This window comes from Pseudopodoces humilis, chromosome 8 (genome assembly GCF_049639895.1).
Source record: "Pseudopodoces humilis isolate 2021_Gansu_Grassland_sample_001 chromosome 8, ASM4963989v1, whole genome shotgun sequence".
Lineage (NCBI taxonomy): Eukaryota > Metazoa > Chordata > Aves > Passeriformes > Paridae > Pseudopodoces > Pseudopodoces humilis.
In genome coordinates, this window is record NC_142207.1 from 20,388,201 (window position 1) to 20,413,388 (window position 25,188).

At 38.9% G+C, this 25,188-nt stretch overlaps 1 protein-coding gene across 3 annotated transcripts in view; it reads left to right on the forward strand.

The window, feature by feature from the left end:
* The first annotated feature begins 5,491 nt into the window (after positions 1-5,491).
* The window catches only part of RAPGEF4 (Rap guanine nucleotide exchange factor 4), a 145,136-nt gene continuing 125,439 nt past the window's right edge, over positions 5,492-25,188 (forward strand). For all 3 annotated transcript variants that reach the window (XM_005519803.3, XM_088058877.1, XM_088058879.1), the window contains exons 1-3: positions 5,492-5,731; positions 17,300-17,442; positions 18,525-18,613. In XM_005519803.3, coding sequence (XP_005519860.3) covers positions 5,667-5,731; positions 17,300-17,442; positions 18,525-18,613 — 297 coding nt within the window. In that variant the 5' untranslated portion in view covers positions 5,492-5,666. The remainder of the gene's footprint in view (positions 5,732-17,299; positions 17,443-18,524; positions 18,614-25,188) is intronic.

The window sequence follows — 25,188 nt, forward strand, 5'->3', positions numbered from 1 at the left end:
AGTGTATCTTCTTTACTGAAAAAATTTGCAGAAAATAATTAAAAGACTTGTTTCTTTAGTCATTGCAGATCACAAGTCATTATTTCACATAAAGTCTAATTAAATTACATGTCCCAATTATATAGGACTAATTCGCAAAGTGAATTACATATACAAAATGTGATATGCATAATGTTTTAGAGGTCTCAATTTTGCAAATAAGGAATCAGTGTGAGAGGTAAGGCATTGGGAGCGAGAGTAGGAAGGCTATTGAAAACACCTTTGACCCACATGACAGGAATTTTATTTGCCTGGAATCAAAGTACCATGTGCCTTTAGCCCTTGAAAACCTCATATTTTAAGGGGGGGTTGTAGTAGTCACATAAATAAAAGTGTCTACTACTGAGAGATCGTTTCATGAATTATCACGAAGGAGTTCTGAGAGAGTGCAGTCAAAAGATTTTATGCCCCATATCTCATGAATAATACACATACAGAAACAAATAGAAGAACCTCAACATTGCATCAGAGTCTTGACACCGGATCAGAACTTTGTTTTTTAAGTGTCTATGCATCAATACAGAAACAAATTGAGAAAAAAAATAGATACATTTGACTTCTGGAACTGATTGCTAGGAGAAATGTGGAACAGATGAGGAAGAGTAAATTTCCCATAGTGATAAAGCAATGTTGAAATTAGATTTGGGGTTGAAATTAATTTGAATTTAGTCTGAAAAGGTCAAGATAATGAAAATAAGGGTCATAAGGAGGGGCACCTTATACACATTACAAATTTTATTGCTGAGGTATCATCTGTGAGGACATAGAAACCATAAGGTTACTTGAGTACCTTGCTCCTAGAAATTCACAGGCTTTCTCTCAGACTCCACACAGTAAAATTATGAAAACTAGGTATTTCATAATAATAAATAATAATAGTCTAATGGCTTAAATAGCATCTGTAGCAAATTTAGGGGGAGACCATGGACTACTGCTCCTCCTGTCCAGTATATCCAGCAGAGAGAGCTGACACCAAGTTGTGAAGATAAAACTTCGCCTGAACAGTTAAAATATGCTCATCTGTCTCTGCAGCTAAGCAAAACCACCTTTTCGTTCAGCCTTTGATGAAAATCTATGAAATACAGCAAAGCTGGCAGGGAAGGATAAAGGAATAAGAAACTAGACATATAGACAATAAGAACTTTCATCTGCTTTTGTATTTTGGGTGAAAGAATGACTGAATAATTACAATCTAATAATTAATTCTATTAGCCATGATAAGTATGTTCCAGAGAAAGAGAGACATTTGAGCTGACAATGCAATGTGGACAAGGCACACTGGAGTTTCCAAGTGCATGCTTTGTGTTCTAAATGAACACTTGTAGGGTCAGGCCCAGAGGTAGCACAGCTGCTTTCAGGCAGTGAGGAGCTGAAATAACCTGTCAGGCTCTTGAGGGTATGTGGAGAGCCAGGCCAGCACTTCATAAATCCTATTCCTATGACTGGGCACAAAGCCAGACCCTCTTCATCACATCTGTGATTCAGCCCCTGCTGATCAGTTTGATTCGGGTCTGTTAAGAAGCACTGATGTGTCTGCTCTGTACTCCCAGAATAAGGAGCAGGCTGAGTGGGTTTAGTGTGACACCAAATTCTACTATCTCCCAAATATTGTACTAAAAAGGGTCATAGCGCTGTCTGAGTCCCAGCCTGCCTTGTATCTTAGGCAACTGCAAAGTACTTCCCTGGTATTTATCATATTGAAATTTCTTATGTTGTCCTGGGTTCTGCGTACAAAATTCTAACAGTATGCTGATGTGCCCATAAATCTAAGCAATAATAAATTAACATTTATTAAATGCACTAAAGCATCAATATGAGAATCAATATGTCGCTTTACAGTAAAGTTTTATTAATACATGCATTGGTTTAAACTATGTACATCATCACATCTTTTGCAGCCCTCACAGCACACAAATCCCAATAGAACTCACATGCAGGTTTCTCTGTCTTTATTCCACTACAGACTCCTTTGAAGTCCATAGGTGTTGTATGTGTACAATTGAACACATTTTGGTACCTACAACCCTAACCACACTGAATGTGGCACTGTAGTATTCTAAACATGGATCACAGTCCTATCAGTCTCCATGTTGCTCCCAAGACTTCTGTGTGACACATGAATTTAAACTATTGCTTGAGGTAGAATTTATGTGCTCATTCTGAATTTATACTATTTAAATTGGCTTCCATATAACAATACAAAACATGCTTAAAATCAGCTTAAGTGCAATTATTACTGCAGTTACTTGATTGAAGTTTTTGGTATAGTTAGTGGTGTAAAGAGCTTTCCACAGTAGCTCTCCTATGTACTCTATTACTGTGTAATCTTAATAAATCTAATAAGTAATTTTTTTCAAGCTCTAACAACAATGATTTAGTCTTTTGGTTCATATTTTGCACAGCAAATTTATAATTGAAGAGAATTTATTTTTTTTCTGGAAAACTTTAGCAAGATCTCATTGGCTGTATTTAAGAAAAAGTGAAGGAATGAGTATTTGTACTGGCCAGAAAAAGCAAAGAAATAGTCAAGGTACTAAATTCAACATGATTTGCCTTATGTCCCATAATGCAAAAAGCAGTTTGGACCCTACACATTTGAACTCTTATTCTTACAGGCATGGGCCAACTTGAAAGCTGGATGATTTCTTGTTTTCTGTGATTTAAGGGCTTCTTAAGAGCATGGCTCTGTCACTCCTTCCTAAACCATGTAAAGGCAAAAGGCCAGCTAGTCTTTCACATACCTCAGCTGGCAATTCTCCATTTCTCAGCAGCAATCTCCTTTGAAAGCAGCTGCCATTTTAATTTTTTGGCTGCATGATCACATCTCAGATTCTAAAAAGGCCCATTAGCCTTCTGCTCAATGAGAAATTAAATCTCAAATATCTTTTAAATAATATTTTTTTTCATACAAGTGTATAGCTTGGAAATGTAACAAGGAATGGGCACTGTGGGGCAGCAGGGGGAGGTACAGGGTATAAACTAAAGAAGTGTGCCTTAGCATTTTCTTTCTAGCATATGTTCTCACAAGCAAGTGGGCACTTGACCCCATTAACATAAGACCAGTACTCTAAAATTGTGTTTCCTAAGCTTCTTAAGGTCTGACTTCTTGAGAGTCACAGGATAATGTGCATTCTATTTCACTTGTCACGTGAGATATATAATGCTTATTTGGTACCTTTCATCTCAAGACCATATGTACTGTCCAGGGGTCTGGAACTTCTGATTTCAATAGTCAGGAGCTCCTGACATTTCTGTGCAGTTTGGAGACTCTTTGGTTGACCCAGGCTGATATCTGAACTACTCAAATATTTATTCCTTGCTCTCTAAGTTTCTCTGAGAAGTTTCACTGGTGTCTTAATCAGAAAGTGACATGATTACTCATAATACAAATGCCAGAGTTAATTTTGGCTGTCTTGCTCTAATTGCTCTCTAATTAGGACACTTCCGAATGAAGCATGGATTCAGGCAAGATTCCTGGCTCACTGTGGGCATGTCTAGTTTACACAATCCACAAAGCGTTACAGGCTCTTTTAATGGTCACTCCACAAAAAGATAACCACCTCTGAGTGGTGTCTGCCCACAGCCAAGCTCGTGAGCAACATCCCCTTTTTGCCGACACGCACTGCATTCCTTGGAAACCGAAGTGTTGGCAACTACAGAGGGCTGTTCCAGGGCAGGGCCGTAGCTCGGTCAAGGACAGGTTCAGGGCACCGAGGCAGGTTTTGGGAAGCGGCACTGCTGGCAATCCCTGCGGGACCCTGCCAGCCCCGTTCCGCCCGTTTCCTGCCGGCCCCGCTCCCGAAGGCGGCGCCGCTCGGCTGCCCTCTGGCGGCCGGGCCGGGGCTCTGAGGAATGTCTTGTAATGGACCTACAAAATTAGTGAGTTTTATTGATTATCTGTAATGTATGTACTGTGTTATAATTCATTAATTTGATTGAGAATTTAGAGCTCCTTACCTTTCAAGCTCTGTTTCTACTGACTTTCAAACACTTGCATATTGACAAATGAATAGCATTGATTTTCCTCGAGTAGATTGATTGCTTAGATGCAAAAAAATTCTCATTTTTTCCCCGCATGGACGATAGCAAACGAAGAGCTGCAGCTTTGATCTCACTGACTGGCAGCCTCTTCTATTCCTCTGGCATGCACTTTAATTTGATGATTTTTTTTTTTTTGAGGCAAAATGAAAGAATTGCCTTTTGTGACATTTTCCTCTGCTATGCCAGTTTCTTATCTGTATCCATTTTGCAAAAGGGATCTTTAGATACATTTCCTTAGATTTTCCATCATACTGCTCAGTATCCCAATATTAAAAGTTATTTCTTTAATAGTGCTAAAGAAGCTGTGGCAGCAAGGCAACCAACTAAAAGGCAGGTGTGAAATATGAAGTAGCACACGTATTTAAGAAAATTACTTGGTACAACCAAAGAAATTACAACAGAGAGCAGAGAAGATGGAGAAGTCTGAAAGGTACTGGCAGATGATCGCCATTTGAATTAATCATTTGTCCCCACACTGTTGAGCAGCGAGGAGTTATGAGCCTGAAGGAAGGCAGTTTGGGTTTTTCTTTGGTATGACCTACATGTAAGCCCCAAACATCCTGCTGAGATTCCTACCGTTCTCACAAGGCACTCGAGGCAATTTGTAATGACTGTAGGTGGAAGCTTATGGTCATACACTGATTGCTTAGGAAGATGTTATCTGAAACAATTTATAGAAAATATTTAATAGAAAATATTTAATAGAAAATATTTAATGTACAGTTTGCAAAACAGGGAGACCTGCTGCTCTACATTCCTTCATCTCCTCATCAGTTTTAAAATCATGTATACATTAGTATCATAAAAACCCCTGCACTCTGCAGGCCACACTAGCACAACAGAAGGGTGTGGGCGTGTTTCACAGCGCTCTAGACTCACCTTTCTCATGCTATGTGTTGGGTTCCTTCCAAGTGCCAAATCCTCTTCACAGGCTGTACTGCCCAGCTCATTTTTCATGCACAAGAAATGGCAGACTTTAGCACACAGTTTCATAGGCGATGACAGGATGGACAGCAGACTGGAGGAAGGGTCCAGGAAAAATCCTGAAATGTGGACTGCACCTTCCTTTCACTCACCCACTCTGCGTTTATTGCTGGGGGCGGAGGGGACGGGACAGACACACAGTGCTCTGGAGCACCAATAAAATACTCCTGAGCTGCTTATCTCAATTAAAACGTTTGTATTGCCCCCCCCAATTCAAACCAAGTCAAGGAGAAGCAAGGGCAGGATCAGTAAGCTGGGTTCAGGTGCGGGCACTGAGGAACTCACGAAAGCCGGAGGGGGACACCACCACCTTTTAGAAGGGGAGTGACTTCTTTCCGCCCCCTCCCCGGGCCGCTCCCTGCCGGCTGAGCGGAAGCAGGGCCGGGGTACCTCGGCGGCCGCAGGTCGCAGCCGGGCGCGGGCGGACGCGTGAGGGCGGCGGGCGGCCCCGCTCCGCCGCTGCGGCGGGGCCTGGGCGAGCCCATCTCGCCGTGCGCGCAGGGAGGGAGCGAGGACGGACGGACGGACGGACGGACCGACCGGCGCGCGGGCGGGGGGAGCCGCCGCCAGCCGGGTGCTCGGCAACCTGATCCCGGTCCAACATGGTCGCCGCTCACGCCTCCCATTCCTCGTCCTCCGGCGAGTGGATCGCGTGCCTGGATAAAAGGTATCGGCATCTTCCCAGGAGCTGCTGCGGAGGGATGCTGTGTGTATGCATGTATATATATATATGTGTGTGTGTGTGCGTGTGTGTGTGTGTGTGTGTGTGTGTGTGTGTGAGCGCTGACACCCCCCATCCCCGCTCTCCATCAGATCCTGCCTTACATAAGGAGCGTGCAGGTGGGAAGCGAAACGCCTGGGGCAAGCCAGGGCGGCGGGAAGGATGAAGGCTGGAAATACTACGGGCAGCGGAGGGGACAGGCAGTCCCCATAGGGATTGCTGCTCCCTGCCGGGCAGATACTGCACATGGTGGAGGAGGGGGAGCTCCGGGGCGGAGAGGGGGCCTGGGGCTGCCAGCCGGGGACCCGCCGTATCGGCCATGGCACACCCGCTGCATTCTGCCCTCGTCCTCCCTCTCCTGCCCTCACGGCGCCCCGCCGCACCGGCCGCTGCCTCCCCTCCGCTCGGCACACCGCCCCCGCAGCCGCTGCACAGCCCCCGCCCAGCGTCGTCGCAGGCGGGCGGGAGGGAAAGGACGAGTCCTTCTTGTCCCCACTGAGGCGCCCCGGGGCCCGCGGTTGTTCCCGGCTGCGGGTCGGGTGCAGGCGGGCGGCGGCACCGCGTGGGTGGGAGGCACGGCTGGCTGACGTGTGCTCAGAGGCGGTGTGCGCGCTGCCAAAAATACGGGAAAATTATTATTACTATTAAAAAAAAAAAAAAGTAAAAGAAAAAATTCTTTGGAATGCTTTCTCTCGGGTGCTGCAGCCCAAAGTCTCGCAGTGTCGAGTCGCGTGGTGGGTAGTTTGAACGCCCTTTGCTGTATTCATACCTTTGATTCCTGGATAAGTTCAGAAGTCATTTAATGTCTGAACACTCGTTGTGTCTCCTGGGGTCCAGGAATTGAGTTAACAAAAATGTAGACTGTAGATACAGATATATATAGATGCAGCTCAAAACAAAGCTCTCAGAGAGAATTCCCTCAGGTGGTGTTCGGCAGTTATCTGAGCATCGTGAGCCAGCTTTTGACAGGTGCTACCATTTGGGCTGTGCTGTGGAGAGAACCCTTTCTGCACATAGAAGGGACCTTCCCCTTCTCGTAGTTTCTCCCCTTTCCAGGTAACTTCAGTCTCGTAGGACTGCACTTCTCATTAGGTTTTCCTTAACAGTCCAGGTAGCGAAGTGTAATAAGTTAATGGAACTTTTGAGCTAGACACTCCAGCCACCTACGATAGAAACTGATCCCCTCTGTAACATGTGATTTAAGACTAACCTCTTAGAGATCAAATAATGTGTATGAATGTTGAAAGCACTCCTAAAGTAAATGCAAACAGAACTGTTGATGGTAATCTAGCCATCTAAAAACCAAAGTGAGGCCTCTCTGTAAACTGATGTTGAGCAGATGTGAAAGTGGGTATGAGTCCCAGTAGTTTTAGATAGGTGATCCTGTAGTTTCTGGCTTCCTACATGCAATATATTGTGAGATCCAAATTGTAAGCTAAAATTCAAGGCTTAATGAACCTAGCTTAACTTTAGCCTTGGGGAGTAGATGATGTATTTAGGAAATATATTGTGGCATTTAATTTAGAAATCTCTCTGTCATAATTAGTAAGCTGACCCTTTCTATAACACAGATTTCTTTAGAGCTATTTTCTTTCACTTTGTTTTTTTTATTTGAAGTAAGCTGGTACCACCAATTTGTTGAGTAGAAAGAATCAGTTCCAAGTGCTCTTAAGAATTATGCCTTACCCTTTCCTGGGAAGCATTCTATACATAGGACAAACACATAACATGAAAGATTGTAGTTTTTTTCCTGGTCTCTTCTGTCCTCTGCTTTGTGATCATAGGAAGTATGCTTATGCATTTTATTCTGTTTTTCCACCTGAAAATGTAGATAGTTTTAATTAACTTACACACTTGTATATCTAATCAGTATACTCATTTGAATTATTATCAATATTTTAAGCTTTTTAAAAATTGTACAGCATTTTCTATCCTAGGTGTGAATTCTGTGAATATGGGCTCATTTAATGAGTAAATTCTCTATAGAGTACTATGTGTTTTTACTAAATAATAAATAGAGTTTTAGTATGTTTAAGTCAATGAATATATTTCCGGGAGGAAGACAGTTCTAAAACTGGTATGCTAAAGAATGTTAAGTGAGCCTCAACAATGACAATTAAAATAATATGTAATATGAATTATCCAGTATAATTATGTGAAAAAAAAATCTAAATGTAAGGAGCATAATACATAATGTATAGAAATTATGTGTTTTGTATTTGTTCTTCAGGTTTTTCCCCAAATCATGTGTCAAAGTGGAACTACTAACATCTAAAATTAGAGCACATAGGAAAATGCAGAACTGCTAAAATGTTACAGGAGAAATGTTATTACTAGTAGGGTGCTGTGTTCTGGTACTACTGGTGCTTTGTCCATGCAGCTTCCATGTGTAGTTATTGGCCACAAAAGTCAAAGATCCACACTCTAAAATCAAATACATGGGACACTGTTTATATATAAAATTACAAAGGTAAATGTAAGGAAAATTTCAGAACACTGTGCTCTATCAGGATTATTTTTTTTTTTTTGCAGGAGAGAGAGAGGATCAGAGGTGAGCAACTGTACATCCTGGTTATACCTGGAGATGTAAATAATTTTTCTCTTGAGGAAACCAGTTCTTTTACATTTGAAGTAATAGTTGCCTTAACACTGATTTCTTGGGGAGCAGAAGTATCCCTCTGATCTTAGCACTTTTCTGTATGTCTGCTCTGCACATAATTAAAAAAGGGTCACTGATTTTTGCATGTGTGTACAGTAAACATAGGAAGAATGTCTTCTCTATTCTCATGTGTTCTTTCACACCAAAAAAAAGTCTAATCAAGAAATTTCCATGTTGACAGTATCTTTACTGAATGGTAGACAAAGTGTTTTTTACATAACTATTGTTTTTCTAAATATGATCACATTTATTAATTCACTTAATTGTTTTAATTGGATTCAGATGCACATTTTTAGGCATGTACAGCATGCACACCTGGTAGAGATCCCAGGATTTCATACCTGGCTATGGCATCTTATGTTTTTCTCTGAATTAAAAGTAACCTTCAGTGCCTTAGCAGACTGGAAGGGCAGATCACAGGGCAAAGCATGTAACTTCAATGGCCTGTTGTGCTAAGAATGTTACGATCTTTGCCTAATGCCTTATAAATTATTTAAGTAGGAATGGGCTTTTCAAGGACATACCATACATACTGAGCCTTTATAACCTTGTCATCCTTGTTAGTCTTGCATCATTTATGTTTAAAAAACCCAAAATAATGCATACTGGGTAGTATCTCAGACCTGTTCCTCCCACAGATTTGAATGTAAATTCACATTGAAGCTACATAGCATAACAGCAACATATTTGAATCAAGATTTGGTTTTTTAGTTCAGTGTAACATGTATTTGAGATGCAAGCTCATTTGCTTAGTAGTAAACAAGAGATCCCTTGTGAGCAAACAGATAGGCTAGAATAAAGAATTGATATTCTGAAAGGATTGTTGTAGAACAAATAGAGAAAATGCTTGTCATCCTCTATAATCTTTAATTATGTCAAAGATAATGGGATATAGATTTATAATTAGGCAATATTATGAATACAGTTGCATTATGATGCTATTTTATTTTAAAATATATTTTTTGTGCAATTGGTAAAACTTAGACTGTCTTCTATATAAATTTCTCCCTTATTATTTATAACAAATCCATAAGAATATTACCATTTTCATGTAGTTTAGATCTGAACAAAAGCATGGACATACACTGCAGTTCCGGTTGGCTTGTGTGCTTCGTGTTTTCTCTCTGTATAGTGTGTGACTAAGCTGGTATATGCTTGGATCAGGTCTGTGTGGGGATATAGCAGCAGAAGGCACTGCAGTGGATGTGGAAACTCAGAGACAGAACTGTATAGACATAGCCTAAGTGCTTTCTAGCACTTCTGCGAGGGTGCAGTCTTCTGAGAGTGATGAATAACAAATTTATCTTTCCACATCATGCACCTCATTTTCTAGTCCAGGGCAAAGGTACAGTCTTTGGTGAATAATAAAAAAGCCTTTTCCTTTCCATGTTTTCATAGAGAAACCAAAATAATTGTTCAGTTTGTAGCTCTGTGCATTTTATCAAATATCTGAATTAAGATTAAACCCTAGTGAGAGCAGGAGTTGTATTTTAAACAAATTCAAGCTGTTTTGTTCTTTGCTCTCCAGCTTATGCATTTGCAGTATTGGCTTCCATTTCTTACATGTGATTCCTGTAAGTTACACACTTGTGCCATGGACAGGTATTAAGAGGAAGAGAAAGTAATTACCCCAGCATGTATACACATTGTCATAAGCCATCAGAGCAAGGCAGTATGTGCACATGCCTTTTAGGGCATGATATATTCAAATCTAGTTGGTAGTCTTGTGTAGTAGTCTTGTGTGCTGCACAATTGGTATGCTACATGTGCATTTCTTTCACCTGCTGATACTGGAAACTTGTCTAAAGTCTCGTTGCCTGAATTCTTTCTGACATGTTGTTAGGATTTTATCTTTAAAATCCTATACTCTGAGCAATAAATTTATTTTATAACAAAACTCCATATTCCAGCAAAGGAATAAAAAACCAACAAACCAGCAAATAGAATCTGTGCCCTCAAAAGTCAGGTGTTCACCAGATATTTTCTAAATACAAGCATTTTTCTTATCTAGCATGACCTCTGTTTTTCTCTGTGTTGTACAATTAGCTGCATTTAACAAAGCTTGTAATTTTAATGATACTTCCTTTGTGCTGTATTTTCTGCACTGTATTTGGCATGATCAGTTACTATTTCTGCTGCTTTTTCAATATCCATGAATGTTTCTAAACTGACTTTCCCTTCCATCTTTGCATTTATCAGTTGTCAAAATGCATGCAAACGTAAATCTTTAAAACTTTTTCCATTGTTGCTGTAAATTTTAAATTTTCACTAGCTGTAACAATGCAGATCCTAAATCAGGAAAGGTGCATTTGGCATGATGTTATTAGTGAATAGTGGTGGCCAGAGTTTGAATCGAGGGATATCACTTGCATATTGTTCAATTACAGATTTCATTTGCTATGTATCTCAGAGTCTGTCTTCATATTAAAGTGCTTTCAATGTTTATTATGAAGCTACAGTGCTGGTTAATGTAATTTCATTTGGATTTACCTCTGTCAAATGGAATTTTAAGTGTCCTGAGCTCCAGTTATTCTTATGAAATTTGGATGTTTAATTCAATAAGATTTAGTCACATTTTGGTTACAAAGCATGTGTAATATGTAAAGATTCTCACAAATGAAAAAATGTAATTCTTCATGTTGATTTCTCTTGAATTAATCTGTCTTTCTAGACAGCAAATGAAGGTGGAAGAGTCTATTTCCTACCAGATCTGTATTGTTCAGGTAGTATATTTTTAACTTGAGATAAGTCTTTATGAATATAATTAGTTAATAAATACATCTTTTGCCATTCCACTACATATATAGATCTAAAAATTTACCTTTTGGAAGGATACATAATTTATACATCAGGGTATGTAAAGAAATGAGTACGCTTGGATGCTCTGTTTAACTCCAATAATTTTTCTGTGCATTGATCAAAGTTAATTGAATAATGTGATAATGAGATAGGTAGAGTCCTCTCTATTTGCCTTCCTTTGGTCCTTACTAAAGAAGATAGAACTCAACTATAACAAATTCTGTCTGACTGCAGCTGACAGCAGTCAATCTGCATTTAACTGGCTGGTCATTGTGTACCTGTGATCTGTACTCAGATCAGGACTATCTACAGAATTTCTTGTGCCTTATGTACCAGGACCTGAGAAATTTTCATAGGGATTCTGAGTGTAGGTGACAGTAGTAATTTATTGAAAACTGCATGAGAAACTTTACTTTTGTTTCTTTTTTTTTCCCCCTAAATTCCAGAATGATTTGGGTGTGTAAGAGTCTTAGGAACAGTGTTTAAATAAATTCTATTTCCTGTTTGTCAGAGGAAATGAGAGCTGGAATCCCAAAGTCTCTTAAAATGACATTCAAGAGAAAAGAACAGTAATTTGATTATTGTTTAAAAGCCTGATGATGAGGCTGTTCCCATGATGAGGGAAAGAGGATCTGTTATGTGAATGTTGAAAACAGATTTGGTAATACTACTGTAACAAGTGAAAATTGTCTCTTGGTGGGAATTAATTACCTGTTGTTGCCATTTTGTTGCCATTGCAATGTCATTGCCCTTTTCTGAAAACTATTTCAGATTAAAAGTAACTTCATTTATTGTTAGCATTTAAGTGCCTTACTACAGGTCTAAAATGCTTTGATAGATCACTGGTACTCCACTCAACTTCCTTTCTCAAAGAGACAAGTCAAAGTCAAAAAGCCTTACAGCATTGCCAGGAGGAGAGAGTTTCAGTATTGCTGTGCTCTCACTGAGGGAAGATTGTCTATTGATACTGGTATTTTTCTGCCTCCTACAACGTTGTTTTTCTGCATGTCAGGAAAGGACATCAGAAAGTACAGGGAGCATAGAGAAATTATCTGGTTTTAATTGGCATTCCTTGGTGCTATCTCCTTGCTCATATTTCACAGCGGAATATATTTTAAAGTATTATTAATGGTACTTTCCAGCTCACAGAGTTTGCTTTTGCATCTTTGCATTGATACTTCGGTTTTAACCCAGCAATGAACTCGTTTTATTTGTCTGTTCTAGTGTTCTCTACAAACAGTCTCAACAGTGGAAGAAATAGATCCTCTCAATAGTGGAAGAAATAGATCCATCTGCTCATCTTTTGTGGGCTGTTCATTGCTGTCTGAATTGAAATACTGCTGTTTTAAAAAGTTAAAAGGAGCAAGGGACGGAAATTCAATGCTTTCATTCTGTTAGAGCACAATTCAGGTTTTTGAACTCATCTTATAGAAATAAACATTTTAAAATTCTAGAGGGATCTTGGTAAAGAAGGTAAAACCACATATATTCTGGTTTTTGTTTCTCAAATGTCAAACCCACTATGGGAAAGAACCTAAAAAAAAGGACATATGGTAACAGAAAGTGATAGGTTATAGTTGGATTAAGTTTTCAAAAGCAAACAAAAGAACTCCAACTTGTTTCTTTCTTCTATGTTAACAAGTTTTTCATAACATCCTACATAAACATTCAAATACTTAATCTTGAAACCATCAAAACAGGTTATTTTATAAAGCTATATATACTACACGTGAGCAGAAATACTTTACCCAGCTTGTGTATTTGAAGAATTGTAGCAGTTATCCTCTGTCTGTATTTGAACTTCCAGCTCAAGTAGTTTGCATTTAAAAATACATAAGAGACTTATACAATGGCTTGGATTGGAAGGGACCTTAAAGATTGTCTCATTCTAACCCCTCTTGCCATGGGCAGAGACAGCTTCCAATAGACCAGGTTGCTCAGGGCCCTAGCCAACCTGGCCTTGAACACTGGCAGGGATGGAACATCCATAGTCTCTCTGGGCAAACTGTTCCTGTGCGTCACCACCCTCAGAATTTAAAATTTATTCCTAATATCTAATTTCAACCTACCCTCTTGCAGTTTAAAACCATTGCCCCTTGACTTGTCAATACAGGTCTTGTCCTTCTCCAGCTTTCTTGCAGCCACCATTAGGTACTGGAAGGTGCTCCGAAATCTCCTTGGACATTTCTCTCTCAGCCTGTGTGCATAGGAGAGGATCTCCAGTCCTCTGATCACCTTCATGCCCTCCTCTGGACTTGTTCCAGCAGGTTCTCATCCTTACTGTGTTGGGGGTTCCAGAGCTGAATGCAGTGCTCCGTATGGGGTCTTATGAGAGCAAAGTAGAAGGAGAGAATTATCTCCCTGGACTTGCTGGCCATGCTGCTTTTGATCCTGCCCAGAATGTAGTTGGCTTTCAGGGCTGCCAGCACTGTCAGCTCATGTTGAGCTTAACATCCTTATGAGCACAGACTTTGGGCAGATTTTCTTTATAATTGCCTCTTACAGGTAGTGAAGCAGACATTGTCAAGAAAGTTGTTTAATCTCTATAAAACACGCTCCTGAAATCTTCACATCTAAATAAGGAGGAGTAAAATAATCTTTAAAAGAAACCTTATTGACATAATTGAATAGAAATGCGTAACTAGCATTGATGCTGTCACTTTTATATGTATGCTGTGATGTTGTATTGAAGAAGCAGATGACGTCTTGTATGAAAACATTACTGTCAGCTAATCACTTACTGTGCTCTGAAGAGGCAGATTAGTAATATAAACAAGAAGGTATTTTGGGGTCAAACAAAGCAGAAAGCCTTGTAAGGTAGTGAAAATAAATTACTCCTTATTTTCATCCCTTCCTTATAATTTATTTGGTAGCCCTGCTTTGCAACTCTAGAAGTGCCCCCTTGGCTTTGGCTACAGTGAAATGAGATGTCACCACAGTTTGACTTAAAATTTATTTTATATTGGGTGGCGTAGTCTAGGGACGAGTTGATTCACTGGGATGGAGTCATAGATTTTCTGCAAGAAGGGTGGCCTTGCCTGAAAATGCTTTGACTTTAGCTCCTACATCTACCAAATGAGAGCTGAAGAATCTTAAATGATTTAATGTATTTATTCACACTTTTAGATTAGCCTATGGTCCTAATTCCATACATTGGTCTTGAGATTTCAGAAATGGGTGCAGGACAGAAGCTTTAGCAGAAAATCTTTAGCTGAAGACTTACTGAAATGCATTTTTTGACTTTGTTTGCTCATGGATGTAAGATTGTAACTCTGTTGCATCAGCAGTGAAGGGATACTTCAGTAGCATCAGCATCAATGTGACAGAACAGAAATAAATCTACATGAGCAGAAATTTAGCAGAGGAGGGCAAAACTCGGTGAGATTGAACAACAGTGGTGATCACAGAGAACTGACTTTAGATACTTTGCTGAGGTATCTGGAAAACTCTTTCCAAGGGCTTTTGGAACCATATTGGGAGTGTAGGGATATTTCTTGGGACTTTTGCAGCCTATCTTCGTGTTCTGGGGAATGGTTCCTTTTTGGATTAATACCATTGCCTTTTTAAATTCATGTGACTACAGTGAAAATAAAGCTTGACTAATTCTCCATCTGCCATCAGTAGTACTTTTGTTTTAATAGATTGAATCATTATGGTTCTAAGGACTATATTACAACATTAGCTGCTTAAGTATTACTCCGAACTAAGCTTTACAAAAAACAAGTTTACAATAAGATAGCTGTGATGAAGAAATAAATTTATGTTGTCCTGTCCTGTTTATAGTCCAGGTTAGGCAGCTTGTACTTGGGAAACAGAAAACAAATTTGGCATCATAAATAGATTAATGTTAAGCTAATGATAATTAATGTCAAGGTAATGATAATTACAAGTTACCATAATGATAATTTTATTAAAAGATGCTTTGTAGAAAGTGGTCAAACTTTGCCTGAGTTTTGCAGGCTTGTGGAAAAGCAGTTAATTGATGGCACGGTACATTTTTCTCAGTAAGTAATGCTTGGCTTTTGAAACCAGTTTCATTGCTATAGATTATAAACACTTGGTAGAAATGAGCCTGAGTGCTACTAATACCATTACTACATTACAGCCTGAAATTTTACACAGGCAAAATTTCTTATGCTCCTAAGGACAAGGGCCACCTCAGCTTGGGATACCTGTTGTTAATTCCTCACTCCTCAACACTGAGGACATTTCCTAGGAGCTCTGAAAAAAATCCAAAGGCATCTTGTTGTCAAACAAGTCGAATCTTTGCTAATTTTTATGAGTAAGAATTCATGATTTTAACCAAACAGCTAAAACATGAACTGGATGATTTTCTGAGAAAGATCTCACCTGTTTGACTTGTTGGGTTTTGCTGTTATTTTTAGAGTCCATAAATTAAGGTAGTTAGTGTTTCAAGAGTTAGTGTAGTTTGGGTAAGGATCTTGTATAAGTAGATTGTAAATCTGTTTGCAAGCTGCACCTCCTAATCTTCTTAAAAGGATTTTGACAAGAGAGTTAATGCTTATTAGTACTTGTCAGCTTGTGCACAGTCAAGAAAAAAAGAAATGGGTGAAAATCTTACTTGAAATAATTCAAAAGGGAACTATTGTAGTTGATTGTAGTTTGAAGTGGTAAGAGGATGTCACTGTGATGTTGAAGCAACTGCATACACAAGAGAATTATTATTCTCATCTGTAGCTAATAAGGGTAAAGGAGTATAATCGAGGATAGAGATTTAATCCCTCCTAGACGTAATTTAATAAGAAAAATGAGATACAGAGATTCTATGCAAGTATGATCTGGGCTTCTCCACTGAGACAAAGATTTGGATTCCTTGAAGTCTTTGATTTCAAAGAGGAGTCTTTAAAAAATCTCGTTGGATGGAGTGCTTACACTGTGGGTATAACAATAAGGTGAATAAAGATACGTATTTGTGAACTCAATCTTTGTTCGTTGTAGCTACATGATTTCTGTTCTTTATGAGCTCATCAGCTGGTAAGGACATTTTTGTCAGTAAAATTAACTAGAAACATTTGAGTGAGTGATAGGTCTAATGATTGCTAACAGTTGTCTTTCTTTCTGTTATGCCTTTATACATGAATAATTTCTGCATCTGATCCAGCATGATGTTCTAGGAAAAATCTGTTTCTTTCTGTCCTTAATGGTTTATATTTAGTCTTTTATAATGCTGTCAGCTAGTGTTTGGCTTACCTGCTGATTCATAATATTTGATAATCATATTTAAAATGTGTTACAGATCTAATTCACTTTATTTTCATAAATATGTATAATATGCTGAACCTGCTGAACTGCTGGTCTACGTGCTGCTTTGTTGTAGAGAGTTCTAGTTTTATTTCTCTTGAAAACTTGTTTTTTTAAAAGGTGTTGCTGTCAAAGATTGTAAATATTTTAAACATTTGAGTTAAAACTTGTGACTGTTACCAAAGAAAAATTAAGATTCTTGCTTGCATATTAATTTGTCCAACACTAAGAGACAGAAACTTTGTGGAATATACTTATTGAAGTTATCCTTCTTCCTTCCAAGTGAGAAGAGGAAAGTCAGTTTGTAGTCAGTAAAATGCAGAAGAGAAGCTTGGATGTAGGAGTTACTGTTGGTAACTAATGCTTCCCGTTTTGCCAGATAGAGAGCATCTGTTTTGGCACTGATTCCACAGACCTCTTGTGTGTTTGGACATCTGTTAGTTAATATTTTCTTACAAACGTAACTATATATCATTCTTATGTCTTTAGAATAAGGACTGTATCATCATATATACTTTTACAGTGATGCTGCATCAAGACTGGTGCTAAATGGACTCCTGGACACTCTGGTGTGGAAATGATAACAATCATTGTTGATAAAGGGCAGTTGTTAGGATGTCTTGGAAGGATTTCATTATGTAGTTGCAAAATGCATTTTAATTTGTTTATATTATGGTGTGATATTTAATGCAACCATTTGTAATTTAATGCAAACATTTGTAAGTTCAGTACATACAGGTGGGGATGTTTCTCTGATAAAGCCCTTGAGAATGTTGTCTCTTGTTTCCTTACAGGCCTTTGGAACGTTCTAGTGAAGATGTAGATATAATATTCACACGACTAAAAGAAGTGAAAGCTTTTGAGAAATTTCATCCAAACCTTCTCCAGCAGATATGTCTCTGTGGATATTACGAAAATCTGGAAAAAGGAATCACATGTAAGACAGCCTCATATGGTTATGTATTTTATGTAGATAAACTTGGGGGTTAGACTGTGATTGTCTCTAGGAGATTGATGAGAGCAGAATCAGTGGAACGTTTACAATCATGGGGCAAGGCAGGACTAAAGTGCTGCTTGCTCTACAAATGAGTATGTAGTGAATCTATGGTAACAAGGCATACAGTAGGATGTAAGACTCTACCACTGTTCTGTTGAAAGATTACAAGCCAGTCATTGGACTTAAGCCTCATTCTTCCCCTGCAAATGTATTATTGATTGCTTTTGCCAGTGCTTTGTGCTGTCAGGGGCAAAGGTGTATCAGCAAGGCACATCACTGATAGTGTGTGATTTCCAGGCACCCTGGCTAGCACAAGCCAGACTTGCAGAGCCACAAACTGCTGTGGGGTGCAACAGCGCTGTGCCTGCTCTGGGAGCCTGTGGGCCAGATGTAGGTGGACACCTGTGTTTGGTCTGTGAAGCTGAGATGGAAATAAGTGGTAGTCCTGTGGTGGGAATCTGTACCAGGGGAATAACTGGTGAAAGCCTGTGGTATTAGTAAAGTCTCAGAAACACCTCAGGCAAATCTGGCATGCAACACTGGGGTTTGCTTAGAGTAGCAGTGATTTTGATGCTCTGTAATCACACAGCTGGAATGCTTGGACATCAGTCTTGCAGTTGCTGTTCAGCCAGAACTCTTACTGAGTTCAGTGGTAGCTGTGTCTGCACTGGAAGATTATGAATTTCAAAGGGACATTGTTCAGAAAACCTTTTTCCTTGTTTATTTTGTTTCTTTGGTTGGTTAATTAACTAAGAGAACAGTAGAACAGAAGTAAACTTGGGAGAAGAGTGAAGTGGTTGTATGTGCTTTCATTGTTTCCATAGTGTATTGACTAGTTTACTAAAATATGTGCTTTCCAGTGTCATTGGAAATATTACTGTAATAGTAAATCAGTAATCTCATGTGGCAAATTGTGTAGTGCCACCAGTGACTGCGGCATTGCAGTAAGATGTGAGAAAATGTTGATTACTGTTGCTAAACTGAAAGTGATAGCTCTTATTGACAAGATTTCCTTTTTCCAGTATTCCGTCAGGGTGATATTGGGACGAATTGGTATGCTGTTCTGACAGGATCACTGGATGTGAAGGTGTCTGATACAAGCAACCACCAGGTAAAATAGATTTTTCATTGCAACCATCCAGTCAGTAGTACAAAGAAAGAATATAATTTATGGTGAGGTAGATAATGACACATTCTGTACAGATAGATATTTTGTCATATCACAAGGATGCGTATGTTTCTCTGAGTCTCTTTAAGTCTCAGTTGTCTTTAGTATAAGGAAGGCAAATCATGCCAAGGATTTCAAGAAACTGAAATATAATGCTCAGGAATTAGTCTACATTTTAATGTGAATTATGACTCCTTTGTCTTTTCTAGTAGTGCTATTGAAGTTGCACTGAAGTTCAGAGAGCTGTTAATTCATTCACTAGAAATATTTTAATTCAGTTCTTGTTCAGGAAGTTTAAAATGAACCTGCTAACAGTGCTGTCTGATAACAGCATAATGCAGTCTCCACTGCAGAAATGGGCAAGTACTGTAGTAATAGCAGACTATTGCAACTGCTGCCATGCTAGACAAGAAGCCTATAGGTAATACCTAATCAGCGTTAAGAAATAGAAGAACAAGTAAAATTCTCCCCAAATTTAAAGTGGTTTCTCAGTACATTGGTGCTCCTGGATTTATTAAATTTGGAGTAAATAAAAATCCAAAAGGATGAGATACTTCTCCTAGAGTTTCCTGTCCATGTTGTCTAATGTCATGCTGACAAGTCGTGTACTTGCTGCTGTGAACTTAGTCTTCTGGGAAAGCATCCTGTCCATTCCCTGCTCCCATGTTTGAGATTGGTGATTGTCCCATGATGTAGCTCAGCATGTGATTGTACTTCCAATAAGGGGCTTGTTGTGCCTTCACTTGAGTAGTATAGCTACCCAGGACCTGATAGAGACCACTACCCATTTTCCCCGCCTGGACTGAGTATAGCATGTGTAGGGGGGTGGTGTATTCTTTGCCCGAAGTTTGGCTGATGGAGGAAAGTTTTTTACACATAGCAGAAACTGGATTTTTTTCACTTTGTTGAGCATCGCGTTACCATTGAGATTGGGTCAGAATGCAAGTCCAGGCAGTGTGTTGAGTGCTGGGTCTTTCTGCTTCCTGCAGTAGGACGATAAATGCAAAAGGAACTTCTTTCATATTATTTTTAGCAGCCTCTTCACTGTACTAAGTAGAGATTTATTGAGAGTATAATTAGCTTAATTTGAGCAATTCTTGGCATGGCCTGGTTTGGTATTGTCACAGTTTGGAACAGTACTGGGCTTTTAGGAGAGCCTTTTCTGTGCAGGTCTAACGCAATCAGGATTTTCCAGTGTTTGCCAAAAGATGGCACTACATTGTTGTGAAGAATCAATGCTCTTTACCCAGAAAGTAATACATCTGCACAATCTGGATGTTAAATTAAGAATCTCTTTGGAGTGTTGATTTGTTCCATTACGTGGAGTATGGAACACTTCAGTTTCTTAATTAATATAATGTAAATATTTTTTTCTGCTTGTTCAGGTTAACTTCATTTTCCTGCCAGTAGGAAGCTGTTGAACTACAATTCATACAATTCTAGTTGTAGAAATTATATTCTGCAGTTATTTCGTACATCACATTTCCTTCTCACATGAACAATGAACTGAATTCTTACTACTGCCTAGTTGCCATAGAATACAGCCTCACTGCCAAAAAGATGGCAGCCCATGCATTTACCATTCCTGTCTGGATAATTTTGATGTTTGTCGTCCTAAATACTATTTGAGTGCAACATTTTTTCTCGTTTTGCTCCAACTTCTTGTTTATATCACGTCCCTTCTTGTCCATTCTTGGTCTCCTTCTCATTCTTCTGCCTGTAGCTTCTGGATGTGATTCTGGTCTTGCCTGTACTTGCTTGTTGGCATGGTACTGGTCATTCTCGAAGGCATTCTTGCTGGTACTCCCTGCCTACTATGCTCATTGCAAACCCAGATGATGGAGGCAATTTGCATTGTATTGCTGTTGGGGCAGCCCTGGCACACTCAGCTGACAGCACTGTGCTCCCAGCTGGGAGTAGATGACAGTGTAGATGAAAGGGTGCTTGGAGCACATTTTCCGATCACATCACCCCAGAGTGAAGGGTTCCTTTGCAAAGTCCTAATAATGACTAATCACTCTGCTGTTACTATTACACCATAAATGGCACTAATGCTAATGAGAGACTTTCCAGCAGAGCAGGAGAGATACAGACATTTGCCTGAGTTTAGAAGTTTGTAGACTCATATAAATGTACAGGATTATTCTCTGCACAGTCACCTTTGGTGATTGGTAGCTTTCTCCCAGTAGAAGTGCAGTAAGTTATTGTGCACTTGGTCCTTACTAAAAATGTCTTAATAGCCTTTGTTCCTACAGAGGCATGTAGGAACATATCTTGCACTACAAATTAAATCTTAATGTACTAATGGATCAAGACTTCGGTGTGGCTAGTGAGGTATTAATTCACAAACATTCTTTCTGCTCAGCAGCTTACTAATGTAGATGTCTGTGATTTCTCTCAGAAAATACTAGTAATACTGATTAAGACCAAGGTGAGAATTCAAATAAACAGAAATATTTGTATTAGCTATTATTTAATATTATAATAACAGGAGCTATTACATCTGTTATTTTAAGGGCTTTAATAGAGACAGATATTTAGGACCTCATAAAGCCTCGCTTTCATAGTGGTTTGGAACAATCCTTTCTGCTTGCAAAGCTGTGTTCTGTCACGAGAGGGCAGTGCTAGAACACAAAGCAAACCCGAGTGCAGGCAGTGCTCTGCGCTGGAATGGATACCTTAAAAATCGTATTCGCCTATTTACCATACACACCGGTTTTCAAGAGTTTGGCCAGAGACAATTTTGGTGTTACTGTTAGTTTTGTTCCATCGGGCTGGTAAAACGTGCTGATAATTTCATCTGCCACTGGAATGGCTACAGAGATTTGACAGGATTACTCATCCAGTTCATCCGGAGTGGAATCTGCTCTCTGTGCAAGCTAATTACAGATTTTTCTGGGTATTCAACAATCAAGATGATACCGAAGAGGAGTTTTTCTAAGGTGAAAACGTCTCACTGTGAATTCCAGAGGTAACGGTAGTGAACTATTTTGATCTTGCCTCAACTTGTTTGTAACAGAAACCTTGATAAATACAGTACTTAAAAGTCATAGAAAAACCATAGAAAAGATACCTTCAAAATAAACAGAAAATGCAGCCTCTGTAGAAAATATTAGAAAGAGGTCTTTATCTTCAATTATGATCAGGTTCTGAATTTCATTTTTATTTGGTATTATCACCTTCCCACTCATAAGAATAGTAACTTCTAGTAATAGAAGTTCTTCTTAGTGATATTCCTGGTTTGGTGTTGTCTTAAAAACACTGCTGACTGCCCTGTGTATGTTTTATTTTTGAACATAGTTTTGAAGAAGAACAGTCTAAGGATGACTGTTAGCAATGTTTCAGAATAAAGCTGGGGATAAATGCATTATGACAAAAGCATCAGTGTTACATTGCTGTCATATTCTGCAACACTGTGATTTTTGAATTAGATGCAGAGCCTTTTACCCCAAAGATTTTTCTGATAAACTATGAAGGAATGAAGAGAAGAAAGACGAGGACCAAATAGCAATTTGATCTGCAGTTTTGCTGTATTTTGCCAGCTGAATCATTGTGTGTGCCAGGGCCTATTGCCAGCTTATCTTGTCTATGTTATGGTGGAGTTCTTTAAGGAGGTCAGTTTTTAAAAACAGACCAAACTGAACATAAGGCATTGACTTAAGAAATAATTAGCCTTTTTTAGAAAAGCTTTAAAGGTGGACCTGTGAGTGCTTGGATGGGACAGCAGTGTCAGCTGTAAGAAGAGGTGAAGGGCTGGGGATGAAAAGACAAGTAAGTTAGTGGGGCTGCTGAGAGGAATGACTGTGAAGAAAGGTTCAGGTGTTCATGGAAGAAATGGAAGAATTTCACAGCTCTTTGAAATGGAGGACAAAGGAGGTATGTGATAAAATGAAGTGGCATCAAGGAAAGGGATTTAAATAGAGTAGTCCTTGCAATACTGCAATACTGCTTTCAGCATGCCACTATGGATTTTGGAGATAACCTATGTGAAGTTGTGACATAGGTTTGTGCTGTGGTTAGTAGTATAAATATGCCTAAACTAGCTTTAAATTATTTAGTTTGAGTGTGAAAACTGCTGTACCATTATAACACAGAGACTGGCTGAACTAATGTAGTAAACTGAGAAGCAGAGTGTGTTGGCTTATGCTGAGCTCCACACTGTTGTGGCTGTGATAATTTTGGTTTGAATTTATCTTGTTGGAAGTTAGTATAGAAAAATTGTCTCACTTCTCTCTGCCAGGTGATGTAGGAAAATGTCTAAGACATTGTAGGTAGCTTTTAGAAGATCAGATAGAAAGGTATAGAAATAATGAATGTGGTATTGCAGTATAATCTGAACCATACATATTTTAATTAGGTACTAGAAGAGAAGCTGCTCAGTTTCTGTAGAAGCATAATGCCTCTTTTAAGCAAAACCTTGTTTTGTTTAAAGAGAGTGGCCTAACATGTTTGCAAACTGCAGTTTTAGTGTCTTCTAAAGGTATTTCCATGTTATGATTAGAAATAGTTTGATAAGGATTTCTTGAATGGCTGAAACACTCAGGTAATGGAACAGAAAAATCACTTCATAATTTACTTTCATGTATATCCTTGGTTTCTCTGTTATAAAAGGAAATTTTTACTGAGGATAAACTGAACTGAATCAAAATAATTATAAGCAAACGTCTCAAAATACCAGCTTTTGTAAAACTCCATAAACATAGAGATAGTATGATGTCCTAGAGAGACACAGATGCAGAGGTGAGATAAAGATGCAAGGGGTAGGAAAATGATGAAATAAAAAACAATTTAGCTACATCAGCTCCCTTATAAACTCAAAATGTTAAACTAACTAAAATTTCAAAGAAATGTCCCCAGTCCCTTTGAGCCTAGCACCAGTAATGTTTTTCCCTGTTTTCTTCATTTCTCTGACACCATGATTTTATTTACACACGGTACAAAAATTCTATTTGCCAAGTTGAGAAGCAGAAAGGGTCACAAGTCAAGGAGGAGGATATGGGATCATCCTTGAGATAGTGGGGGAGGGAATAAAACAGAGCCTTGTTTCTGATTTTCATCCACTCCATAAAATGGTCTTGCAAATTCAATAATGTTTTATATTGATGGGGGGTGAGGGAAAGTTTTAAGAATGCTTTCCCTACATGTGTCTCATGTGGCAGTAAGAGTCAGTGGAACTGAATACAAAAACAGCCTCTGATTTGAAGGCTACTGTTTTATAGTGTGTACAGAGGGCAGATAGCAATGGAAGCAATCTCATCTTTCTAAGTCTCTGATACTGCCTTTTAAATAGCTGTATGAATGTTAGCTGGTTATCGGCCACTAGAACCCCCTGCTGCTTCTGGGATTGCAGAGGGGAACAGCAAACTGAGTTTTAAGCTGCAAGAAATCCTCCTGAAGTCTTCACTGAACAGCAGGAGATTCTTGAGTGTAAGGTTAACAGGCGTAATAAGAAACGCACCTGAGTCCCCAGGAGGCTGGAGATGTGTAAACAAGAGGTAGTGAGAAAATGGGGCTCTGAAGCCTTGAAGAAGGCATATGGGTCTGCACCCCAGCTGGCTGTGAAACTGCATCTCTGTGGAGAGCTGTGATGGCTGGGGAAAAAATCTGAAAGAACTTGATGGAAGCCTGGACTTTCCTTTAATGAGTGTAGATAGGACCATTCCAGCCTCTTGACCTACACCCCACAGTGTTAATTTATTTCTTAAGCTTAACAGCTGCCTCATCAGAATTTATCTTATAAAGTAGTTTCTTAACCAACACTGACCCTCTTCTCATGTTTGTTCTGTCATTAATAATTATTCTTTAGGGTTGTAAACAGTCAGAGAAGGTGAAATGTTTAAAATAAGTTTTATTTTTTGAAGGGAGGGAGAAAGAAGTTAGAAGATGTAAACAGTGTTTATGGTCCACCTATAGGAAAGGTTTCCTTTATACTAGGCTGTTTCAGCTCTGAAATGTAAGCTTGGGAAGGCAGATTTCAGTATATAAAACTATTATAGTCTGTTTGTAGAGACTTCTATTTAGGTGCCTAGGTGCTTATTCCCAAATATTCTTTCTTTGAAAGAAAATCTCTCCTTACTTTCCTTCCTTGAAAATTTGTTTCTGACAGTTGGTCAATTTTTCCTAGATCCTCTCTGAGACATAATTGATTTTGTTTTCCTGAACACACAATTTTATATGGTAACATCTGTGTAAGAGTAATTTGCTATGGTTCAGGGAACTGGACTATTACGGGCTTTTGTCTTTGTATTGCAATTACAAAGCTACTAACTTTATCTTAATAGCATTTGCCTATTATGACTTATTAGATGCATGAAAGGAAAGCAATGCAATTCCAAAACCAGAAAATGATGCTGAAACACACTCATGCATCTCTCCTACATTATCAGCCACAAGGATAACAAACATTACTACTTTGATTTTTGTAGCTGTTGCATGAATCCTGCATTTTAGATTTAAACTATATGATATACCTATGTTGTATCGAATAAAATTAGTGTTTATATATGTTTATGTGTAAT